The sequence below is a fragment of the Lolium rigidum genome, chromosome 4 (assembly GCF_022539505.1).
Source record: "Lolium rigidum isolate FL_2022 chromosome 4, APGP_CSIRO_Lrig_0.1, whole genome shotgun sequence".
NCBI lineage: Eukaryota > Viridiplantae > Streptophyta > Magnoliopsida > Poales > Poaceae > Lolium > Lolium rigidum.
This window is the reverse complement of record NC_061511.1, coordinates 276,153,530-276,176,276: the sequence shown is the minus strand read 5'-3', so window position 1 is coordinate 276,176,276 and position 22,747 is coordinate 276,153,530. Positions and strand designations below refer to the sequence as shown.

Here is a 22,747-nt window from a genome sequence, read left to right as displayed (position 1 = left end):
CAGCACCACCACCACCAGCTCCACCACCACCACCACCACCAAAACGCCTCAAAAACTAACCCATCTATAGATCAGGTGATTCTACAGTATTTGGTGGTCAAACTACAACAAATGGCTGGATAAATCGCTCAGAAATGAAAGAAAATGTTGCTGAGAGAGCTGATGAACTGAGAGAGCTGCAGGAGGAAGAAGAGAGTCGACCGGCACGTCGGCCAGCAGCGCCGCGCGGACGAATTTAATCCCACCAATTTCAGGGCCAGGTACCCCGAATCGGGTTCACGCGCACAGACTTTGGCGCCTCGGGATTCTTCTCCCCGACACGGCCTGCTCCTAGCCAGGAGACAGCACGACAACGACCGCGCGTGGCCGACACAGCCATCTCGGGCAGGCTGACCCCGAAATTGGCCGTCTCCGGCAGATTCCCTGCGCATCAGGTTCCTCCACCCCGATTTTACAATTTCGGGTTCACGGGCCCCGACGGTGTATTATTTGTGTAAAAGATAAAAAAACTAATATTATTTCTGGAATTAATATTAAAAAGTGTATTATTTTAAAAAAATCTCTGGATTAGAGGGAGGGGAATGTGACCATGTTTCATGACTATATTGGTGCATTTGTAACGGCTTTCGTCCGATATCCTGGTAATTAACCAAACAATTTTGTTCTTCTTAATTCATGAGACAACGCAAAGCTTTTGCCTCCTTTAAAACAAAAATTCATGAAAAGCCAGATTCATATGCACACAGAATACTCATCACGTTGCCAGCATATTCTGAAATGGATAATCTTCAGTCTGTTGTTTTCTAATACGCTACAGGACATTGAGCACGACTCCAAGCAGATCCCAAACGTCTCTAGATTCCGTTTCAGGCTGAAGTCAGTAATAAGCTCGATTCTGCCGATTCCTCCCATTCTCGCATAAAATGCTTGTTTGCACTGTTGAGAAGCCTGCAAGATATGTATTGACAAAGTTACTGGGAAACCTGTGCAAATGTTTGTCCTTGCTCTTTCAGAAACAAAATCAGCATGATACAAATGCTTATTGGTTCTATGCAAAGGATTGGGGGAAATATTTCGGTATGGAGGGATAAAAAAAATGCTTACTGTGGGAATAAAATATCCAAATTTAGTAGTACAGCATTAGTTTTTTTAACAAATATAGTACAGCAGTTAGTGCAACACCAAGAAAGTATATCTCGACATAACCTAGGGAGCTGGGAAGCAGGTATATTGACACTTCTTAAGTTGACTTTATGTACAATGTTAAAACATGCTTCCAGTTCCTCAAAAAAAAAACATGCTTCCAGGAAAAGCATATGTACAAAGAATATGACTGAATAGCAGCTGCAGGGGTACTTACGCACCATCTGCGAATTTGGCAGCAACCGCCACACTTGCAATTAGCAAATGATGGCCATTCCAGAATGTCATGTATACATGTGGCTGATGTAAATATCTTACCATGTAGACAAGTGCCAGCACAAAGCAATAAGGACTGCACTCTGCATAGTTGGAAATGTGTTCTGGCACAGTGTTTACACAAAGATTTAGTATCCTCTAGCCATGAAGACAGTAGTAAACTCCTTCACTTTTTTGTCATTGGCATCAGTTGCAAACAGCTCCATGGACAGACATAGGTACTGTAAAAGATAAAGCAGGTGTTAACCAAAACAATGACAGACAACAAAAATAATGAAACCAACATGGTACAATGATACCCAGATTCAGACATCAACAAATTATACAAATATTATGCTAAATGAAACTATATATATACAAATTATAAACATGAAAGAGCAGTCAAGTTGCAGATGCACAACCCAAAAGGAATTTTCCCCCACATGCCTTCCACTGGCAGTGAGCCGGATTACATTATCAGAGTATAACGGGACAGACCACAAAAACCACAAAAGGTCCCAGCAACCACGTGCAAACCACAAAAGGTCCCAGCAACCACGTGCTAAATTTATTAAGTTTTTTAATAAGAATTATAGAACTAATCAAATGGTACAACATAATAGTTGACATATAATTACGTGAGGAAACCTGACGTTTAAGAGCATACCTTGTAATTGGAGTTAACCAATACTGATGCCGGTGTTACCATTAAATCACCTCAGGGGAAATCTGGTTGTAAGTAAAAACCATGTTTGATTCAGTTGGTGGATAGTGTATCTTTAAGAACATGCCTTTTAGTTGGTCATGTGAAGCCATCTCCTGCAGAACCTTATCCTGGGAAATTAACTTAGAACATTGATCCATTTCAGCTTTTGATAGCATGTTCCTGACATTATCGAACTCATCTTCTGCAGAGAAGACCAACTTGGACAAGTGATCCTTCTCTGCTTGCCTGTCATATTTGTCACCTTCACCTGTTCCATAAGTTATTAAATTGTATGTGTACACAAATTTCTTCTGTCCTATCCTAAATGCCCTGCTGATAGCTTGCCTTCCAACTGCAGGATTCCAGACAACATCTAGAAGCACAACTCTTGAAGCTCCTGTTAGGCTAATTCCTTCACAACAAGCTCTTGTAGATGCAAGTAACACCCTCGCATCACTATCTGGATTATTGAAAACTTCAATTGAAGTCTGACGGTATCTTGGAAGGATCTTTCCGTCCATCTGGAGAATCTCTTTCCCTTCTCTCCATTTGAAAAACTTGCGCAGATGTTCTTTGATCAGTTCTAATGGCTGAATAAATTGACTAAAGATCAATACCTTTTCTTTCAGTGCTTCACACAACCGAACAACTTCAATTACAAATCTTGTTTTCACCCCTTCGTAGGGATTTGACCTTATCCTCTCAAGCATAGGTTTATCAATAAGTGAAGCGTCCTCTTCAGACATATTGATGGCAGTTACAAGAGAAGGATGTGTGGAGGCTAAAGAAACAACATATTCATGCTCAAAATTATTACCAGAACCAACATTTTCCACTTTTCTAATGATGCTCTTCTGAAGGGGAGGAGGTTTCAATACAATAACACTCTCTCTAAGCCCTGGAAGTGTTCGAAGAATGGTGCCATTATGGATATGGACGAATGGCTTCAATATTGATCTTACTTTCTCAGCATTGTCATCAGCTACATTACTAGTTAATGAAGCCCAAACTCCTTTTTCATATTTATCAGAAAATTTATCCCGGGGCTTCTTTGAGGCATTGTGCCTTCTACCCGCTTTTGTTTTAGTCAAAAACATCTCACCAAACCTGGGCCTTACCAAACAAAGTATATTGTAGAGCTCAAGAAAATTGTTTTGGAACGGAGTTCCAGATAGAATAATGCGCTTCTCAGTTTTAACTTTTCCCAACGTCTTCCACATCACACTGCGTTCATTCCTAGGTGTGTGCCCTTCATCCAGGACAAGCAAACCAGGATTGTCAAGAAGAATGCTTCTTACTTTGTTTTCTCCAGTGCCGCCAGCCTTTTCAGATGTTAGTTTCATATATAGGCCATAACTTATTCCAAGAATACCATGACCCTTGTTCCATGAAAGAAGTTTTACAAGCCTTGTCAATTTTTCTGTCCGATGCTTCTTCTTTATTAAGCTACATATGTCTCTGTCTTCTTTCCCTGAGTACTCTGTAGTGTTCATTATATGGAAAGGAACATTGACATCCCATTTCTTGAACTCCTCTTCCCAAGCAAACAACATCCCACGAGGTGCGATGATCACCGGCCGACAGTCTGGAAATACCTTCATATATGTCTGGATAAACACAATAGCTAAACGTGTCTTTCCTGTCCCTGGGGCATGACAGATCACACATCCTCCAACAACATCAGGTTTAGCCCCATGCTTCAGCTCATCAAGCCTAATATCACCGACTAGATTTGACCACATAAATTCAATTGCTTCACGTTGATGGTGATACAATGTAGTAATGGCACCAGGAATGAGATCCCACACTGTTCCATAGAGATGGAAATCTTGCAGTTTCCCGTCAACACTTGCTGCTTGTTCACAAAGATCATGATACATCAATGCATCCTTCAAAAAAGATCCATTTCGCCATTCAGGTTTCTCTGCATAATTTGAGACCTGAAATGAAACGAGTCAAATGATGACACTTACTTCATTGTGGAAAGCAAGCTAAAATTTTGAGGAAATACAAAGCTTACCATTGACGGTAAAACAAATCTGATTTCCAGATTTACCAAGGAGCAGTATTTGCATCTGATTCCTATCTGATCATCAATAATAAATTCATGCTTCCCTCGAGAACAAGGTGTTGTAGAAGCAAGTCCAAGATCTAACATATTTCTCTCTCCTTGATGCTACAAAATAATACAAGCTAATCATTTCAATCCGTTGCCTCGGAGAAGATGCTACAAATTAAAGCATATGACACAACAGAAAGTCTTGGATAAGTGTGACGATATAGTCATACATGATCAGAATCTCCTGGATGTGACCTTCAAACGCTGTTCTAGTGTAATAGAGACAGCATCCAGGATTGTTTAGTTTCTAAGGAGGCAGAAATGTTCAGAATACATATCTCCCATAGTTGTATGTCCTTGTTAACACCATTAAATAGTGCAAACATTTAACTTACAAAATTATACAATCCTATCTCTTTTATCTGAGAATACAGTGGCCAGCCCCCCATTATATCTTGAATAACTATATTTGCTGGAATATTAAGCCCATGTACTACACTACTACATATATTTTAAATAAATATCTTTGTTATCTTTGTGATTCTGAAGTCCCATCAATACTTCTACTCAGTTTGCGACTCTTTGCCTATAGCAATATATATTTTTAAAAATAATTAGCTTCGTTATCTTCATAATTCTAAAGATCCGGAAAGGCACTTGTTAAGTAACTAAAATTATTACTTATCAGATTATAGCCAAGTATTGTTTAAGCAACTGTATCCCTAGATCATCAATTTGACAAACGTAATACAAGGTATATGTTACAAAACATATATCATTAGAAACTTCAGATGTTATACTTTCTAATGGTACTCCCTCTGCCCCGAAAAGGATGTCACAGATTTTTCTGATTTTTGTGTTGTATAATTTATAGCACTCCATCCGTTCCTAAAAAAAATCTTCGCAACTTTTTTTTTAGATATGGAGGGAGTCTATTTGTCAAATTGACGACCTAGGGATATGCGCGTGACCTATACACCGGGACGGAGGGAGTAAAAAATTGTGGCCTTCATTCAAAAGATTTCTAAACCTGAAAGGCACTTTTTATTTGACATAAGGCCTGAAAGGCACTTAATCAAATCAATACCATGACAGGAAACAGAAGAATGGCAGCCATATGTCCGAGATAAATCTGATACTGCAATACAAATCGTACCTCGTCATCATAATAAGTTCCAATATTCTCTGACTCTAGAGCAAAGTCAAATTCAGCCCATAGCGGATCAAGTTCAGCATTTTGATCTGAGCTGTCAGCTGGTATAGGATCTTCATCCCCAAATGAGAATACCAATGGCTGGGAGTCCTTGAAATTATGATCGAAATGAGGATGCTGGTAAAAAGGAGGGAATTCTCCATCTTTATCACTACTCATCTTATCCATCAGAAGCTTCAGAAGAGACTGCCGCTTTAGCATGACTGAACTGCTGGATTTCTTGCCAGATTTTGTTGACAGATGCTTCTTCTTTCTCCCACTATTGCTATCACCACCATGCTTTTTATTCTGACCAGAACCCGATGAGTTGGAATCCGAGTCCAAGTGCCGCTCAAACAATTTACGTTCCTTCTTAGTTCCCTCAAGCTTCAGCCTTTTCCTCCTCTCAAGATCCCAGGTAAACTGTGACTGCTTCTGTTGATACGTAGGTTTGTCATTCCACGCTGTACGCGCACTGTCATCTTCATCAAAGTCAAGCGGTTGAATCCCTGGATGTTCATCAACCTCCCACTCGAAACCATGTGCTACAGTATCATCAATTATTTCATCATCAGATGAGTTAGTTCTGCGGTGGGTTTTCGGCCGCGTCCGCGCCTTCGAGTTGCTGTACCGTTTCAGGGTTGACTCTTGAATTCTCTTACCGCCACTGATATAAAGTGGCAAAGGTCCTGCCCTTATTCCTCGATAAGACGAGTAAATTTCTCTCTTGCGCTTTCTGTTTTCAGCCTCTTCTGCCTCTTGTGCTTCCTCTTTTTCCTCCTCATCATCACAACTGGCGCTATTGTCACCGTCGTCGTCGCCGTCCTCCTCATCATCCAGCTCCACCTCCGTATCATCATCGTCCTCCTCTTTCGGCTCATCGGACAGTTCCTCAAAGTACGCGTTGTACGACACCCTGTCCCCCCACGACGACCGAGTCCTCCATGCAACACACGGCACGACCGGTGCCTTTGCTTGCCGCAGCGGCGGCTTCCTCTTGAAGGAATCGCCGGCACCATCGAGCAGTTTCACCTCCTCGTCGGAATCAAGAATCTCGATATGTGAATCTCCTTGTTTAAAGCATGTAGCTACTTCTCTTTGTGCCTCCACCTCGTTCTTCACAACATCTTCCTCCTCATCATCATGGCACCTAGGTTCGTCAACAACGTTATGCTGTACCAAATCCTGCATCCCCACCTTGGCATTGCCGTGCGTTGGCTCGGACACGCCGCATTCCTCTGGATCATGCATAGAAGGGTCATCGCCGCCATCGTCAGTGAACCCCATCTCATCCTCTGCCTCCGAGTCCGCTCCACTCGCATCCGGATCACCACCATTCGCATCCGGATTGCCGCCGTTGCTGTACGCACGGATCAGATCCGCGACCAGCCTCTCCTCCAGCATCTCCTCGTCATATTCGTCCTCAGATGCTGCAGTCGGTATCAACTCCGTGTTCTGATGGTTCTCCGTACCCTCTTCATCCACGAACTCCTCATCTGCATCAGGACGAACACCTAGCCTGCCCACCTGGTTGCCAAGGGGGCTCACTTCAGGTGCATTGCCTGACACCACCTCGTTCATCGCACGGCCCGAACGCGAATCAGAGGGCACCATGTCCCCGCGATGCCCGCTCCCGGCGGTAGAACTTTTTTTTTCGAAATGGGGAACAACCCTGGCTTCGGCAGCAGAACCGTGATGCTCACCGTTCCGCTGGCCAATGCCACACGCCTCGCCGGCGCGAGCCTCGCCGTTATCATCACGGTCGTCGGCCCGAGGCACCTCCACCCAGTCACCGCAGGCGGGCGCCTCTGCCTCCGCCTCTGCTTCAGACTCCGACTCCGCATCGCTGGTATTGGGCGTCGGTTCCGGGGCCCGCCGCGGGCGCCCACGACGGTTCCTGCTCGATGCAGGCTTCGAGGCCGCGCCGCCCCTGCTCCCTCCGCCGCCGTCGGCGTCGGCGTCCGCGCGCGTCCCCTTCCTCCTCCTCTTCGCCGTCGGGGCCTCCGCCGGCGGCTGCATCGCCACGCTCCTCGATCGCGTCCGCGTCGCCACCGCGCCCACGAACGGCGCCGCCGAGTAGGAGGAGGAGGCGCCCCTGCTCGCGGCCTTCGGCGGCGCCGCTCCGCCGCCGTCGTCGTCGTCGAGGTCGATGACGATCGCCCCGGGGCGGCGGCGGCGCGCGGGCGCGGAAGACGGCGCCACCGCTGCGGTCTCTCCGCTGCCGCGGGCGCGGCGGCGAGCGGAGCGATCCATGCGGGAGGGGGCCTCTGCAACGGCGGAGAGTCAGGTGGGGGTAGGAGAGAGGTACCTGATGCCCTCTGGGGACTGGGGTGGAGGTTTATGGCATTGCAGCCTATGACGGTTGGGCCCGGGACTGGGTTTGGTGGGAGCGGCGGTGGAGACGACAAGGAGAGAGAAAAGCCCGCGAAACGGCGGCCGGGGCCGGGGCCGGAGTCCGAGGAGAGGAGAGAGGCCGGATCGGGTGCGGCAAGCCGTCAGCCGTCAGCCGAGCGGCGCGCCTGTGGCCGGATTGGACGCCTGCCACCGCGCGTGTGCGTGTCCCTGTCGTCTCTATACTGCTTTTCAGGTAGAGCGAATCCTGCACTGCCTTTCTGCGCCACCGTCACCCGGTCCTCGTCTGTTCCGGGAAGCCATACCCATACCATGCGTGCGTCAAAGCCGTTACCACTGACACTTTGGCCGCGTACTCCGTATTTACTGCGTTTTCAGCTGGCTACATTCAAGCCGCTCTTTTCTGGCAATTTGTTCTGACATAACGGGCAGGCATTCAAATTTGGGGACAAATCTGCGATGATTAAGCAGAGTGCAAACGTGCCCAACTGTGAAAAGTAATTAATTTGAGCAATCGTGGCAGTTCTTTACACCCCTCATGTTTAAGATAGATATATAGTGTGCATTAGTTCTGTTCCATGTCAAATTTTGTACGTACCAAACATACGGTAGGAAAAATATTAACATCCACGATATACCAAAATAATGCAATTGTTTTTCACTGAAATTTTAGAAAACAAACATTATGTGCTTATTAAGAGACAAACATTATTGTTATGGTATGATTTGTATAAGGCTGGACATAGTGGATAGTACTATCATATAGAAGTATCATGCATAAGATATACTTCTGTATGACACTACTTATATAATGCATGATGGTATGGACTAGTATCATGATCTTACTATATTATCTTATTTGTAGAATCTCAATTCAAAGTGTGTATAAGATCTATTTCATATTAACTTTTCTCGTAATATGCGTTATGATACGATATCTACCTATGTTACTCTAATTCTCTCTCTCCTCCTTAATTAGTTGCCACGTCGCCATTTTGGTGGGCCTAGTATGCATGATAATAGGCAAGATACTATCACTATGGCTATCTTAACATATCAACCATGTTTTATTTGTCAAAGTTAAACCCCTGGAATATGTGTGTCATGTTTGCATTTAAATATGGATGGGAGAAGTAAGAGCTTCGATCTCCAGCCATTGGCGCTCCCCATGCCGAAATTCGGCGCTATTTAGCGCCTGATGGATGTAAAAATCAGCCTGGAGAGGCCCATTTCCCTGCGGAGAGCCCAGGGGAAAGACCTAATATATTTGAATTCAAACATAAATAGACGAAAAATGATCAAGCAGTTTCACCTCCTCAGACCGATAAGGCTGGCCATAGTGGGTAGTATCATATAGAACTATCATGCATAAGATACTTGTGTATGATACTAGCTCTATATTGCATGGTCTCGTGGACTAGTATCATGATCTTACTATATTTATTGATTTGTAGAATCTCAATTCAAATTTGTGTATAAGATCTATTTCATATTAACTTTTCTCATTATATGTTCTATGATACGGTATCTACCTATGTTACTCTAATTTTCTCTCTCCTCCTTAATTAGCTGCCACATCACCATTTTGGTGGCCTAGGATATCATCGATGTTTTACTGGTCAAACTGATGGTCAAAGTTGAACCCTCCAAATATGCGTGTCATGTTGACATTTGAATATGGATGGGAGAAATATTGTGCAACACCAGAACTTTCATAATGGTAGGCCACATAAAGTCACTCTTATAAATAGGGGCATGTTGTTGGTTGGTGGGGTGATGTACTGATAGACTAAAAAATTGAGCTACATGTTCTTACCAACCACTACCTAAATACTACCTCCGTCCCAAGGAATAAGGCGCACGCGTATTTCAAGGCGAACTTTGACCATAAAAATTGAGCAACAAAATCTTGGTTATATTATATGTAATTAGTATCGTTGGATTCGTATTGAAAAACACTTTCTAATGATGTTAATTTCATAAAAATAATCTTTATATATTTAAAGTAATTCTTAGTCAAACGAGAAACACGTAAAACGATGGCGCCTTATTCCTTGAATCGGAGGTAGTATTATTATTCTCTCCGTCCCAGTTTATAGGGCCTACGCGTATCTCAAGGTTGCAAATTTGATCATCATAATACAAGTTATATATGAAAAAATATATATCATTAGAAATTTTAGATGTTATACTTTCTAATAAAATAGTTTTTTGTACAATAGATATTATGTTTGTCAATATGATAACCTAGGAATACGCGCAAACCCTATGATCCGAGACGGAGAGAGTATTGTCCATATAACTGTATAATAGTTACTGATAAAAATAACTTAAACTCGAAAGGCGTGAAAATATTGCAAGCCTACTTTATTGAAAGCCGAACTTCTCGGTAATGTGTCACACTTTTGTTAGCAAAGGTGTTCAGCTCATAGCTATAGTTAACATATACTAATCATTTTTCGGGAGTGGTGTTTTGGAACATGGGAACATATGCTTCCTTTGTTTTGAAATTCGTCTTACACACATTTTGAATTTCAAAAAGATTGAAACGAAAAATTAGCACGTACATCTTCACGTGCTACGCGCTCACAAAGTTGTTTCATAAAAAATGGATTTGTCATGTGACGTGTGTAAAAAGACAAAAGTCGGTGCTAAAAATAATGCTTTTTACAAGATAAATTTTCTCTTTTTTACATAGACCATAAAAAAATATGATTTTTTCGTGAAACTTGACGAATGCACATATACTACGAAGATGTACATGTAGAAAGTTTTGTCAAAAAAATTCGACGACTTGAAATATAAATTTTTTGATATAGGAAGCATACGCATCCGGGATCCGAATTGAATTTCCGTCATTTTTCCTCATTCGTTATGTGGCTCATAGTTATATAGATTTGTGCAGATGTTAGTTGTGTTGCGGCTCCATTTAGCTTGACCTCAAATTAAACTAGAATATTTTCTACTCGAGACATTCTCTATAACTCCTGGCAGAAAATAGACATTCCCATGCACAAAGCAAATATCTCGTTTAAATTTTAGACAAGCATAGTCTCCCCTCTAACGGTAGCAAACATATTGTTTTACCTGTAATAAAAGATAGCATATATAAGTGAAATACCACATGAAGTGCCCTTTAAAGTATTTTTTTTGTTTGCAAGAACATTTCCTTAATTTGTGAGTGGAAATACATGTATGATCAATTAACAATAAAATTATACGCTTACTCAAGTAGAATATTTCTTCTATAAGAGGATAAAAGCATACATAAGCCTGATACATCTACATTATCTTACATGGTACTCTTCGTTAGAGACAATTTCATGACTGTTGGAGATGCTCTTACTTAGAGTATGTTAAAGTTCACATGCATCCGCTGCAGACATCATCTGTAAAGCTAGCAAAAGTATCTTTTTCCACATGGAATCTGACATCTAGATGAATTTTCCTATGACATGCCTCGAGATCAACCCGCCTTACCTTCGGACCATTGGATATCCTAGCCCTGAACACTGCCATTTATCTGTGGTCCTCACTTGCAACATCCGAGTTAGAGCATCTCCAGCAGGCGCGCTATATCGCGGCGCGTTAAACCTCAGATTATGCGCGCTGTAAACCGTTGCGTGCGCCGGAGCGATTTCTCCCCCGCCGGGTGCGCCATTTTGCAGCGCGCGTTGGCGCGGTAAAATAGCACCTCCGCCGGACGCGCCATTTTGCAGTGCGCGGGCGCGGCGCAAACAATAAACACGCACAAGTATGCATCCAACAAGATCAAACAATATATAAAGATTCACAAATAAATTGTACCATCTAAATACAATACATTGTTGACAACAATACTTCACACCAAATACAACACATCCAACATACAACAATACAACATGGTTTTCAGACAATACAACACATAGTTTTCAAACAAATACAACAAATATGCAACTATTGTTGTCCATTCCAATTCCACCATTCTTCCATGAGATTTTTTTGAAGCTCATCATGTGTGTCGTTGCACCGAATGGCATGGTATGAGGCAATGAATCGGGCAATCCTATGTGCGGATCTCCTCACTTGCACGGGAACCCCCATCAAGTCGTAGTGGGTATGATCCACATCTTTTCCGCGATCATCCTCTATAATCATGTTGTGCATGATTACACACGCGGTCATGATATACCAAAGGCAATCTTGGTCCCAAAATCTAGCCGGTCCTCTAACAATGGCAAATTGGGCTTGCAAAATCCCAAATGCTCTCTCTACATATTTCCTAGCCGCCGCTTGTGCATTGTGGAATTGGGTTTGCTTATTACCTCTTGGTTGAATAATTGGCTTCACAAAAGTTTGCCACCTTGGATATATACCGTCGGCGAGGAAGTAGCCATAGTTGTACTTGTGGCCATTTGCTTCAAACTCCACCAATGGACCTTCCCGCATTGCAAGTATTGTCATTAGTGGTGACCGTTGAAGAACATTGATGTCATTGCAAGATCCGGGCATTCCAAAGAAAGCATGCCATATCCAAGTCTCTTGGTCGGCCACCGCTTCAAGTACTATGGTGACATCCTTCTTGTAGCCTTTGAATTGTCCATGACATGCCGCTGGGCAATTCTTCCAACTCCAATGCATACAATCAATGGAACCAAGCATACGGGGAAACCCCCGGTTGGCGTTGATCTCCAAAAGTCTTGCCGTGTCTTGAGCATTGGGGGCTCTCAAGTATGTGGAGCCAAAGACATTGACAATTGCAACGACAAAGCGCTTCACACACAAGATAGAAGTGCTCTCTCCCATGACCAAATGATCATCAATAAGATCCGCCGGTATACCATATGCCAACATACGCAAGACGGCGGTCACCTTTTCATATGTGCTATGACCAAGTTCTCCGGCGGCATTCCTCCTTTGCTCAAAGAAGCGATCATATTTGGTGACCTCCGTTGCAATGTGCTTGAACAAGTTGAGACTCATCCGGAAACGCCGCCGAAAATAGCTTTCGGGGAAAATCGGATTCTCATTGAAATACGACCGCATCAACTTCTCATGCCCTTCAATCCTTTCTCTCCACAACTTCTGTCTACCGAACACCGATCCACCAAATTTTGGCCTCTTAACTCGTCATCCGATATGTTCTCCTCTTCTTCTTGGTCGAACTCGTCATCCGATGAATCATATGATGAACTCTACAAACATATGTATAAAATTACTTCACTATGAACTATTGTAGATAATTGGCGACTAATAGAGGCCGGCCGGCGGAGGTTCATACCTTGCGAGCAAATGGGCGAGCACCATGGGCGCGCCATGTTGCTAGCAAGCTCGAGGACGACGAGGACGACATGGCGACGCCTGCGCGGAGGAGAACGCGATGGCGGCGCGAAGGGGGCCGCGGAGAAGGAGCGTCGAGTACAACTCGTCGCTGGCGGCGGCGCGAGCGACACAGTGCGGCGGAGCGTCCGCTGCTGCCAAGAGGAGGCGCGGGCGACGCGGATCTACGGCGCGGCGGCGCGCAGAAGCGGGGGCGGCCGCGGAGTCGACCGGCGGCGGCTGGATTTCGCGCCGGTGGTAGGTGGGGAAATGAGGGCGCGGGAGGAAATTTCCAGCCGTTGGCTTTTCGCGCTGGACGAGCGTTGCCGCGCGCTGTAGCCGACGCGCCAGATATGCCGCTCCGATTTGTGCAAAACGCCGCGCGCCCTAAAATTTTTACAGCGCCGCGCCGTTTACCGCGCCTGCTGGAGCGCCACATTCCCTCCCGCGCGAGCTATATCGGACGTTTTTATGCCGCGCGGCCTATATAGCGCGTCTGTTGGAGATGCTCTTAAAACATTGCTCGGTAAACATTACGCGAATGAATGACTGAAAGGCTCGCTACTGAAACGTTTATTGCGCTCGGTAAACATTACGCGAATGAATGACTGCAAGGCTCGCTACTGAAAAGTTTAAACATGTGTTTTAATCAGAGTAGATGCGATAGTGAAAACATCTCCGGTCGCATCTTCTACATGGGAGGCGCCAGCACGAACGGCCGTGTATGGGAGCATCTATGCTTAGCCACGTCCTCATAGGTAACATTTGTACTTGAACGGAAATTTAAATGTCATTGAAATTTCGTCACAGATATAAAATTGAATTATAAATTAAACCTAATTTACTTGCTGGAGGCCTCGCCATCGTTGGCCCCAACGTTGTTTGGCCTACGCCCATGTCTCGGCCCTGGTCTACTGCGACACGGGCTAGGATGGCATCGTCGCACACCTGCCAAGTTTGGGCAGTGAGACGCTCCCTGTGCCATCACGTAGGAATCGATGATGGCCTTCTACTCTGGATCCGCTGGCTCCAGCCCTTCGGACCACTGCTCATCCTCTTCCACCGCCTTCTGCATTGTGTCATCTTTGTCTTTCTCGTCAAACTCGCCAAAGTCGTCGTCCGAAAGTTCCTCCTCCGGTGGCAGTGGTGGGACGACGTGGCCCAGCATTGCGTAGGTAGTTGCAAGGCAGCGATGCATCTTATAGGCGGAGAGGGTGGAAAGGACGAGTGTGGGATGCCTCGCCGCGCAGTGGCCGAGCTTTTATAGCGGAGCAATAGACGGAAAACAGCAAAAAATGGTGGAAGGAGTGGTAGTCGGCATTAACGCCGGTGGAGGGGCAACGAATGCAACGTATTGCCGCCCACGGACCATCGCGGGCATTCATAAGGTTAGATTATTGTCTCTATGACATGGCTAATTCATTGGACAACATCCTACGTAGCATTGGCAACGGCTTGCGTCCGACGCCTCCAGACCATTCTATGTGGGTAAGGGTTAGCCTAGAGGTGCCGAACACTTTTTTTTTGGCACGCTAAACCTCGAACGGCTGGGGACCATGAATGAGCATGTTGTATGGTCCGGTGCCCCCAATAACACTTTGAGGAGACATTTAGGAGACCTAAAGATGCGACTATACCCAATGACCCTTTGGAGATACAGATACTATACCTGCGAATTCCACGAGCATAGAAAACAAAGTTACCTCCGTTTCGGAATAGATGATATCCAATGCAGTCAAATTTAGTTGACAATAATATGTAGAGATATTTAAGTTGGTCAATTAAAAATGACTAAATGTGAGTAAAGATTGTTCATGTCTAAAACATATATTTATTTGCTATAATAATTGCATTAGAAATGTTCCTACAAACTGCAATTATAGAACAGTTCATCTGGAATCAACACTTCATTTTCTCATTTTTCTTTTTGGCCACCAATCCACTGTTACATAGCCGTACAAAAAACCAATATATAACCTGCTCTTGGTTACAAGAATTACTGCACCTAAGATGCCTTACTAAACAACACTCAAAGCTCATTGTCCACACAAGAACAAAATGACGAACCAAACTGATGTATCCAATAAAGATTACAGAACTGAGGTTCTCGCTGGAGCAAACTCACGTATCCAATATAGATTACGGACTGGAGTTCCCGCCGGAGCAAACTCATGTACCCAATAAATATTACAAATCGAGGAGCCTTCTCCATGGACCCGTGCACCTCTCTCAGTGTAAAATTAGGGACTCTCTTCACTTTCCGGTTCATGAGCTGGCTGGGCAGTTATACGATAGCATCCCAGTTGATTGTGTCAGCCGTCTTCGGTGAAGTTTTTATGGCTTTGGACACATTGTTTTGTTGGTAAAATAGTGGAATTGTCACCCCAAAGAATAATCAACACGTCGGTGAGGGAAAAAATGGTGCATGCAAGCTTCTTTTACTCTGCGTACCCAAAGTCAGGATCCATATCTAATTTCCTTTTTAAACGTGACTTGTCGGCACTGCAAAGAAGGTTAATATGCTCAATATTTCACATGAAGAGAGTTAAATAAACACAATCTTATAAATTAGCTATAGGTGCACTGCTCATCTTAAAAACTGAGATAAGTTCCTGCCGGTGCTGCTTACCTGTTCAATGTTGGTCTAGGAGCTGGTCGTGTGCCAAACACAACTCCAACATCAACTGACATTGGTATTCTAGAACTCTGACTGGACATGTTCTCATCAGTATGCCGCCTCAAGCCTGTAGGAGGAATTTCTTCTGCTTTCTCTGCTCGATGAATATTGCTTTCTGTCCCATCAGGGGCAGACACCCTGCGCAACTTCCTCGGCGGGGACAGAACGACAGGGCCACCCTGCAGGTTCAGATCAGGTATCTTGTCATTCCCTGAGTCCCCTTTCAGCTTTGGTCTTGGAAGTAAAGCCGGTTTTGTTGGCGCTGGTACTGATGAGAAGTACCTTCACATGAAAAGATAAGCATAGTTTTGTTATCCATGCTGGTAACAGAGAAAGGCTAGGCTTGTGTTTCGGATGGGTCCACATCAACATACCTGTGCTCAAGAGCCTGCTGAGCGGTAATCCTCGCTTTTGGGTCATATGTAAACATTTTTGACAGAAGATCCAAAGCATCATCACTGGCCATTGGAAACAACGAACGAAGTGGAGGAGCAGAGACAAACTGATATTCGACATAATCTGGAAGATAAACCATGTCTGGCCATTGAGAAGACTTTGGAGTTCCAAACGCTGCAAAAATCTTCCCAAGCTGGTCGATGTCACTAGAACCCTGCATCATTTACTGTTAGAAACTTGAAGTGCCCCTGAAGCTCGTTGCATGCAAAAATGCATAAAGCGTTCGATGAGAATCTAAAATAAAAATAAACTACCATTGAAGCTAGTAAGAACTCGACTTATAATTTTATAAGCAAAAAATAAAACCATAATGGTGAGCACAGAGCAAATTGGGCATTTCTAATGTGCCAGAAAATAAAAATTATCGGAAATAACTAAATGTTGATCAAAATAATTTAATCGCCAGATGTGGAACAAACAAATCAGAAGATACTTTTTTTACATGAATCAGAAGATACTTTAAGTTATATTATTGGCTGGTTGTTATAATGTCACAACATACTGTCAATTTGTCTACCACTGTACCATAATGAACTACTTGACATTTCGTCATGCATTTCAAATGCCACAAAAATCATCTCAACCATGCTTGCATGGATCTTTTCCAATAGCCAAATATATTTGATCAAATTAATCAGTCAGACAGTCCACAATAAGATAAGAAAACAAATTGCCACAACTTGTCTTAATAAAAAAAATGCTTGACCATTCACTTGATTGAAACATGCACAATCACTAGCATTATACATTCAAGTTCTAGCCTCACCGCTTCCTTTGTATATTTTTTCAATAGGATCAAGTCAATAAAGTTCTACAGTACAAGCAGAATTACAAGCAGTAAGTACAAGTTTGATTTTCAGTGGTAAAAGTGCCCTGCTGAGTAGCCAGAAGTGACCAGAACAGTCCAGACTGAAAACCTTTCTGCGGCCAATATATGTATGACTAAAACAATTAGGTACCCTGCTCTCAGCCATACGTTGGACCCAAATAATATTATGCATATATACACGTGCACAAAACCAAATAAAAAAGAAGAATACAACATCAGAATGGGAGAGAGGAAAAACACAAGGGGTCACTTATGCACAAGAGAGCCTCCAAAGAAAAAGAGAGATAACACGATTTTCTTGCTAGCCCCTGAGAAAGCACAATCAACATGGCATTTCCTTTTAGGTTTAGTTTTGTCATTTTCGGACAGAAAAGGAAGCACAAGTTAATGAAAAAGAACTAAATCTGGTATAGCCAGTACCAACCACAGCCATGTCTCTAGAACCTAGACGGAGAGAATGATTTATAGGTGAACCAGTCGCACTGGTTACTGAAATAGCAATATTGTGAAGTTGAACTACATATTAACATGTACCAAAATTTGAACCAGCTTAATTCAACTGAACCTTTCTTTATCACACTTTCAGTTTTGACAAATCTGGCACAAATGATGCTTAGATGCTGTGGCCTGTGGCTAAGAGAAAATAGCTTTTTGTTTATACAATCTATAGTCAAATGTTCTCGCATCCTCCAAAAATATATAAAGTCATACATTAAGGCAGTTTACCCAATTTAATCCATCTGCGGTACAAAGCAGTCTACTTGCGGGGACAACACAATCACTCTACAGGAGCAGATCAATTCTCTTTTTTTGCCAGTTGTACTTATAGTCTACTCAAGCTTTGGAAACAATGTTTTGAGTTGTGACATAAAACTATTTTACCCATGCAGTTCTCACAGCATCAATGAACAGTGCACTTAGCCATACACATGTTACATTCAAAAAGCACAGATAATATATCTTAATCAGGAAAAGATTAAAATGAATAAATACATTAACCACATTGAGCATACTAGGAGGCCGTTAAACCTGGAGAAAGGGTCGTCTAAGCAGCAATTCAGCAAAAATACAACCAGCAGCCCAGACATCAACGGCAGATCCATATTGCTTAGTGCCAAACAATAATTCCGGCGCTCGATACCATCGTGCAAAGACCTATTTGTGGCGAAAAATAGTCAAATTTTCAAATGCTCATCAGAACAATATAACTCAAATGAAAAATAAAGTATAAACTTATCACATTGTAGTAAAGCACACTATAGAAAATATCATAATGCCTACATGATGTTTAATGTTACTGGATAAAAGCGATGGAAAACAAGATCTTCCAGATATGATGTGAAAAAAAAACTTGCGGGGAGGATAAAATGTAACATGTTATGCGCAGGAATATAGAATTAAGAAATACTCAGATAGATATGTGATATTATCCAGATAGGCAGGATAATAATTTAAATAGGAAAGAGATAGATTAGAGATAGAGATCAGATCATGTATTATCTGTATCATTATTTAGGGGTAAAGTAAGTTTTCCCATGAGGGACACCATATGTACCAATTATCGGGCAAATAATAAGAGAATAATTATCAATCTATTGCCTCCCTAGTTCATCCTCCCTAATCTATGTTCTACTCCACAAGCTCCCAAGCCATGCTGTCCGGCCATCTTCATGGCAGCAGTTACTCAGTTTGTTCCAATTTGGTATCAGGGCCAACTGCTGTGCTGCCACCAACAGCTCGCAGCAGGTTCTATCCTACGGCAATGGCACACCATTCTTATCAATTGCCACCTGTGATGGCTTGGGTTTGGAAGGATGAAAATCACTAACAGTTTGCCTAAATCATTTACAATAGTTAGCATCTTTTCTAATCATCAGTGGTGACTTTGAAGGAAGCATCCTTGCTAAATCAATAATTTGTAGCGTTGTTATTATGTAATAAAGAGAGGTCCAAAAGCTCATAACGGAAGCACATAATATTAAAGGAATGTCCTCAGAATATCATAGTGTTCTATCTAGAAAGCTTTTCAACACCCTAGAAAAGTGAGCACCTTCAAGGATACTCCACTAAGGGCTTAGCTGGTTTAAGATATTGCATGTTATAAAAATTAGCAGGCAATTGCTACTGCCAGGGGCTAGAATTGTGTCCCAATCGACTATGCCATGCCATCCAGCCATCTTCATGGCAGCGGTTACCCACTTTGTTCAAATCTGGTACCAGAGCCAACTGCTGCTCTGTCACCAACTGCTAGCAGCAGTGTGTTTGATCCTATGGCAATGGCACACTATCCTTATCAACAGCCATTGGTGACGGCTTAGGCTTGGAAGGATGAAAAAGCAGTAACTGTTAGCCTAAATCATTCACAACAGTTAACATGCTCTCTAATAATGATTGATGAGTTTTGAAGGAAGCGTCCTTGCTCAATCAATAATTGTAGCATTGTTATGCAACAAAGACTGATCCAAGAACTCATATAGGAAGCAAATAATTCAAATGTTTCCGGAATATCATAGAGATAAGTATACATTTGTTCCATGCAGAAATCTTTTCTACATCCTAGAAAAGTGAGCAGCTTCAAGGATACTTCACTTAGGCCTTAGCTGGTTGAATAGATTGCATCTTTTAAACTTTAGCAGGCAAATGCTACTGCGAGGGGCTAGAATAGTGTCCCAAATTACATTAGGGAAAGAAGCTATAAACAAACTTATCTACCTGCCCAAATGCCAAGGTACTCCAAATTAATATTGTTATTGGAAAAAAAAAAGTATAAGATCAACAAATATTGACAAGCGTGTGCTGTGTTCTTAATCGACAAGCAGAAAAAACATCAACCCAGATTATACGGACGGCCTAGAAAAATATACAGGATAAGAAGTAATAATACTACTTGAAGAAAGTAATCGGTACACTTTGTTTCCATAGACAGTTTCTGGGAACTCTGTGCCAGAGCTAACTTATAAAGAGAAATAAATAACAAGAACCTGGTGAGTGAAGTTGCGTTCTGGGCTCCCAAATATGCGCGCCAGACCAAAATCCCCAAGCTTGAGCTGTCCTTCAGCACCGATAAGCAAATTATTTGGTTTCATATCCCTGCAGTACAGCTTGTGTTAAAGACTCGAATCTTGTTTTCTCGGAAAAGAAATTAGCCAGATAGTTTGTACCTGTGTAGCACCCATTTCTTGTGGCAGAAGGATAGACCTTTCAACATCATCTGAATGTAGGACTTTATGTCCGCTGGAGATAACACGATGTTCCTATCACGTATGACAGCTTCCAGGTCTGTTTCCATGAACTCGAACACAAGGTGCAAGTTTCCCTTGTAAGGGAAGGCATCGATCAGCTCGATGATATTAGGATCTTTGAGCTCCTTGAGCAGCTTGATTTCCCTCAATGCGGTGAAGTTGACGCCTTCCTTGTACTTCCCTAGCCGGATTCTCTTGATCGCAACTGTCACCCCAGTCTGAAAACAAATATCATGGCATTCATGATCATTAGATCCAATTGACTGAAGCATCACAATGAAATCTTAGCAAGCATCATCAAAAGCGTAAAACAACCTTTCAGGACACCAAATTAAAGAGCTGAAAGAGCTAGTTTGAGTAATACTGAACAACTCTTGAATGAAAATTTAACACCTTGGACCCCGAAGAGTACACAGCATAGAGGTCCAGTACAGAACAACCCTACTATCCTATAGATGCGAGATTACTAAATATCACATGTTAATTAGCCTGTGATTCAACTAAAACAGATTTGTTGACACCGGCACCATAGCTAAAATCCATAACAGTGCCAAAATGACGAGCTCAGTCAGTGCTGCTTCTGCTGAAAGCATCCCTAGGGAATTTATACAGAGCCCGCACATGCATCGGCGCCAATTCATAGAGCCGCCCCGACCCAAAAGCTCTAACCACTAAACTCCGACGCCTCTCCCTCATAAGACAGACGGACGGACAAGGGGTGACGGAAGTAGCCAAGGCCTAATTCTCGATCGGCGGGCGCAGATCAGCGCGGCGCGAGGGTTTAGGAGTGGGGAAGGAGCGACCTTGGTGTCGATGGCCTTGAAGACGACTCCGTACGTCCCCTCTCCGAGGACCTCGCGCTTGAGGTAGCGGTCCGCCACGCGCTTGGTGCCGGCGTCCTCGTCGCCGCCGCCGCCGCCGCCGCCGCTCGACATGGGGGGCGGGGCCCACTTGTAGGCGGCTGGGCGGCAAGGGGAGAGGGTGGGGCGGGGTCTTCCCGGGCCGCCGGAAGAGAGATGCGGGGGCGGGCGGAGGTGGAGGCGGTTTGCGCTGCCGCTGCCGCCTGCCGTTGGCCGCCGGGGAGGAGGAAGAATTCTCCTTTTTTCCGGAAGTCTATTTGGGGTCCCTTCCCTAGGTATTTGCACGCGGTTGTGGTTCTAAAATGGGTTTATCGGCCCTTTTTTGCTGGCCGTCCTGTCGACCGCTCCACCCACGCCCGTTTGGATCGCTGCCTGAGGGTTTCGTTGCTGCGGACCGTTGGAAACGCGAGAAGAGGCCCGTGGGTGCGAAGAATTATGTACTGTACTGGTAAATAGATTTTCTATTACTTTGCAAGACTTTCTTTTAGGAATGATCAGAAATATGTACATACATTTACTTTTTTACGCACACTCTACTTCCATGAGCACCTTTAAAAAAGTGAGTCCGATAAAGTGATCATGCAGATATAAAGATTGATGGAAAGCAAGCCGTTGTACCAGCGGCTCTCTTCCAAAAAAGCTAAGCTTCTGATGCATATAAAATGCATACATGAAATTTATAATTTATTGATACATATTTTCACATATTACCAACTTATATAATATTATAATCATGTATTATATTGATTTTGGGATTTGCCAATGATCTCCTTTATTTTGGTTATACCTCTGCAGAATATGAATTTCTTATTTTGTGTATTTTTAAACTTACGGGTACCTAAACGAAGTTAAATTGACCTAAGATTATTCGAGGATTATTATTTCATGAAGATGATAACCTGGAGCACTGGAACCTCACGAATAGGGCCTGGAGGCCTGAAAGGGGACAGGTGAAGCGGCCTAGGAGGGGGCCCGCACCACCCATGCTATTTCCCTCCGCGAGCATCTTCAATCGTCCATCTAAAGCCCTACCTCGAAGTCTTAAACTAAAAACGTCTATATAAAGATCCCCCGATGCATCTCGGAAAGGAGCGGAGCAAAAACACCGAAACACCAAAACACAGACAGAACCAACGAAGACTGGAGGGGCAAACTCTGTTTCATACCTGCTCGGTTATGTCCCAAAGCAGCAATAAGTACGGGTTCGTACTTAACAAGACTTCAAGACGTATAAACATTCATCAACCAGTCATCCTTTGTACTTGAGGCACGCAGGGGACTTAGAGAACACAAGAGGAACGTCATAGGCAATATAGTGGGGTTAAGCGGCAGCGCGCAAGCACTAGAAACCTATAGAGACACTCTACAACAGTCGTCTATCAGAGAAGGTGAGAGAGTGCACAACTAACAGTTATATGCTCTGCAAACATAACCCATCCGATGTGTTCCCCCCTTAGCCAAGAAAGTACTCGCAAAGACACTCACATAGTTAACAATTTTTAACCATTTATTATTTAAGTTGTTCTATCTTACTATGCAAGTTATTAGTATTGAAACAACAGGTGTAAGTTGTCTATGGTCGAGTCATACGGCTCCAAGTCGTCCACAACCGCGGACACGGCTTATTGATAAGATTTAACCCTGCAGGGGTGCCCAAATGTGCCCACACGCACGATCA

At 43.5% G+C, this 22,747-nt stretch overlaps 2 protein-coding genes across 4 annotated transcripts; both read right to left on the bottom strand.

The window, feature by feature from the left end:
* Window positions 1-843: 843 nt before the first annotated feature.
* Window positions 844-6,962, bottom strand: LOC124705318 (SNF2 domain-containing protein CLASSY 4-like). Of its 3 annotated transcripts, none has more exons than XR_007003962.1 (5): window positions 5,320-6,962; window positions 4,125-4,280; window positions 2,066-4,044; window positions 1,462-1,640; window positions 844-948 (listed from the first exon to the last, which is right to left on the bottom strand). XR_007003962.1 is itself a non-coding variant. In XM_047237059.1 (4 exons), exons 1-3 carry the CDS (start codon window positions 6,934-6,936, stop codon window positions 2,107-2,109), a joined length of 3,711 nt encoding a protein of 1,236 aa, XP_047093015.1. In that variant the 5' UTR covers window positions 6,937-6,962; the 3' UTR covers window positions 1,328-1,640; window positions 2,066-2,106. The 3 variants fall into 3 exon arrangements, 1 of the variants encoding a protein (XP_047093015.1); XR_007003963.1 differs by having other exon boundaries at window positions 881-948; window positions 1,365-1,640; XM_047237059.1 differs by lacking the exon at window positions 844-948 and having other exon boundaries at window positions 1,328-1,640.
* Window positions 6,963-14,899: 7,937 nt separating this feature from the next.
* On the bottom strand, window positions 14,900-21,144 carry LOC124707803 (cyclin-dependent kinase D-1-like). Its single transcript, XM_047239496.1, has 7 exons — window positions 21,013-21,144; window positions 20,129-20,427; window positions 19,949-20,057; window positions 17,997-18,122; window positions 16,057-16,292; window positions 15,635-15,964; window positions 14,900-15,507 (listed from the first exon to the last, which is right to left on the bottom strand). The coding sequence occupies exons 1-7, from the start codon at window positions 21,142-21,144 to the stop codon at window positions 15,444-15,446; spliced, it is 1,296 nt and encodes a 431-aa protein (XP_047095452.1). The 3' UTR covers window positions 14,900-15,443.
* Window positions 21,145-22,747: the final 1,603 nt, after the last annotated feature.

Coding starts and splice junctions, on each gene's coding strand:
- LOC124707803 (XM_047239496.1), bottom strand. CDS start 21,144: ATGTCGAGCGGCGGCGGCGGCGGCGGCGGCGACGAGGACGCCGGCACC. Junction 20,058..20,128: donor AAGAAATGGGTGCTACACAG/GTACAAACTATC, acceptor GCTGTACTGCAG/GGATATGAAACCAAATAATT. Junction 16,293..17,996: donor TTAGACGACCCTTTCTCCAG/GTTTAACGGCCT, acceptor TAAATGATGCAG/GGTTCTAGTGACATCGACCA.
- LOC124705318 (XM_047237059.1), bottom strand. CDS start 6,936: ATGAACGAGGTGGTGTCAGGCAATGCACCTGAAGTGAGCCCCCTTGGC. Junction 4,281..5,319: donor GAACTTATTATGATGACGAG/GTACGATTTGTA, acceptor ATTATTTTGTAG/CATCAAGGAGAGAGAAATAT. Junction 4,045..4,124: donor GATTTGTTTTACCGTCAATG/GTAAGCTTTGTA, acceptor GTTTCATTTCAG/GTCTCAAATTATGCAGAGAA.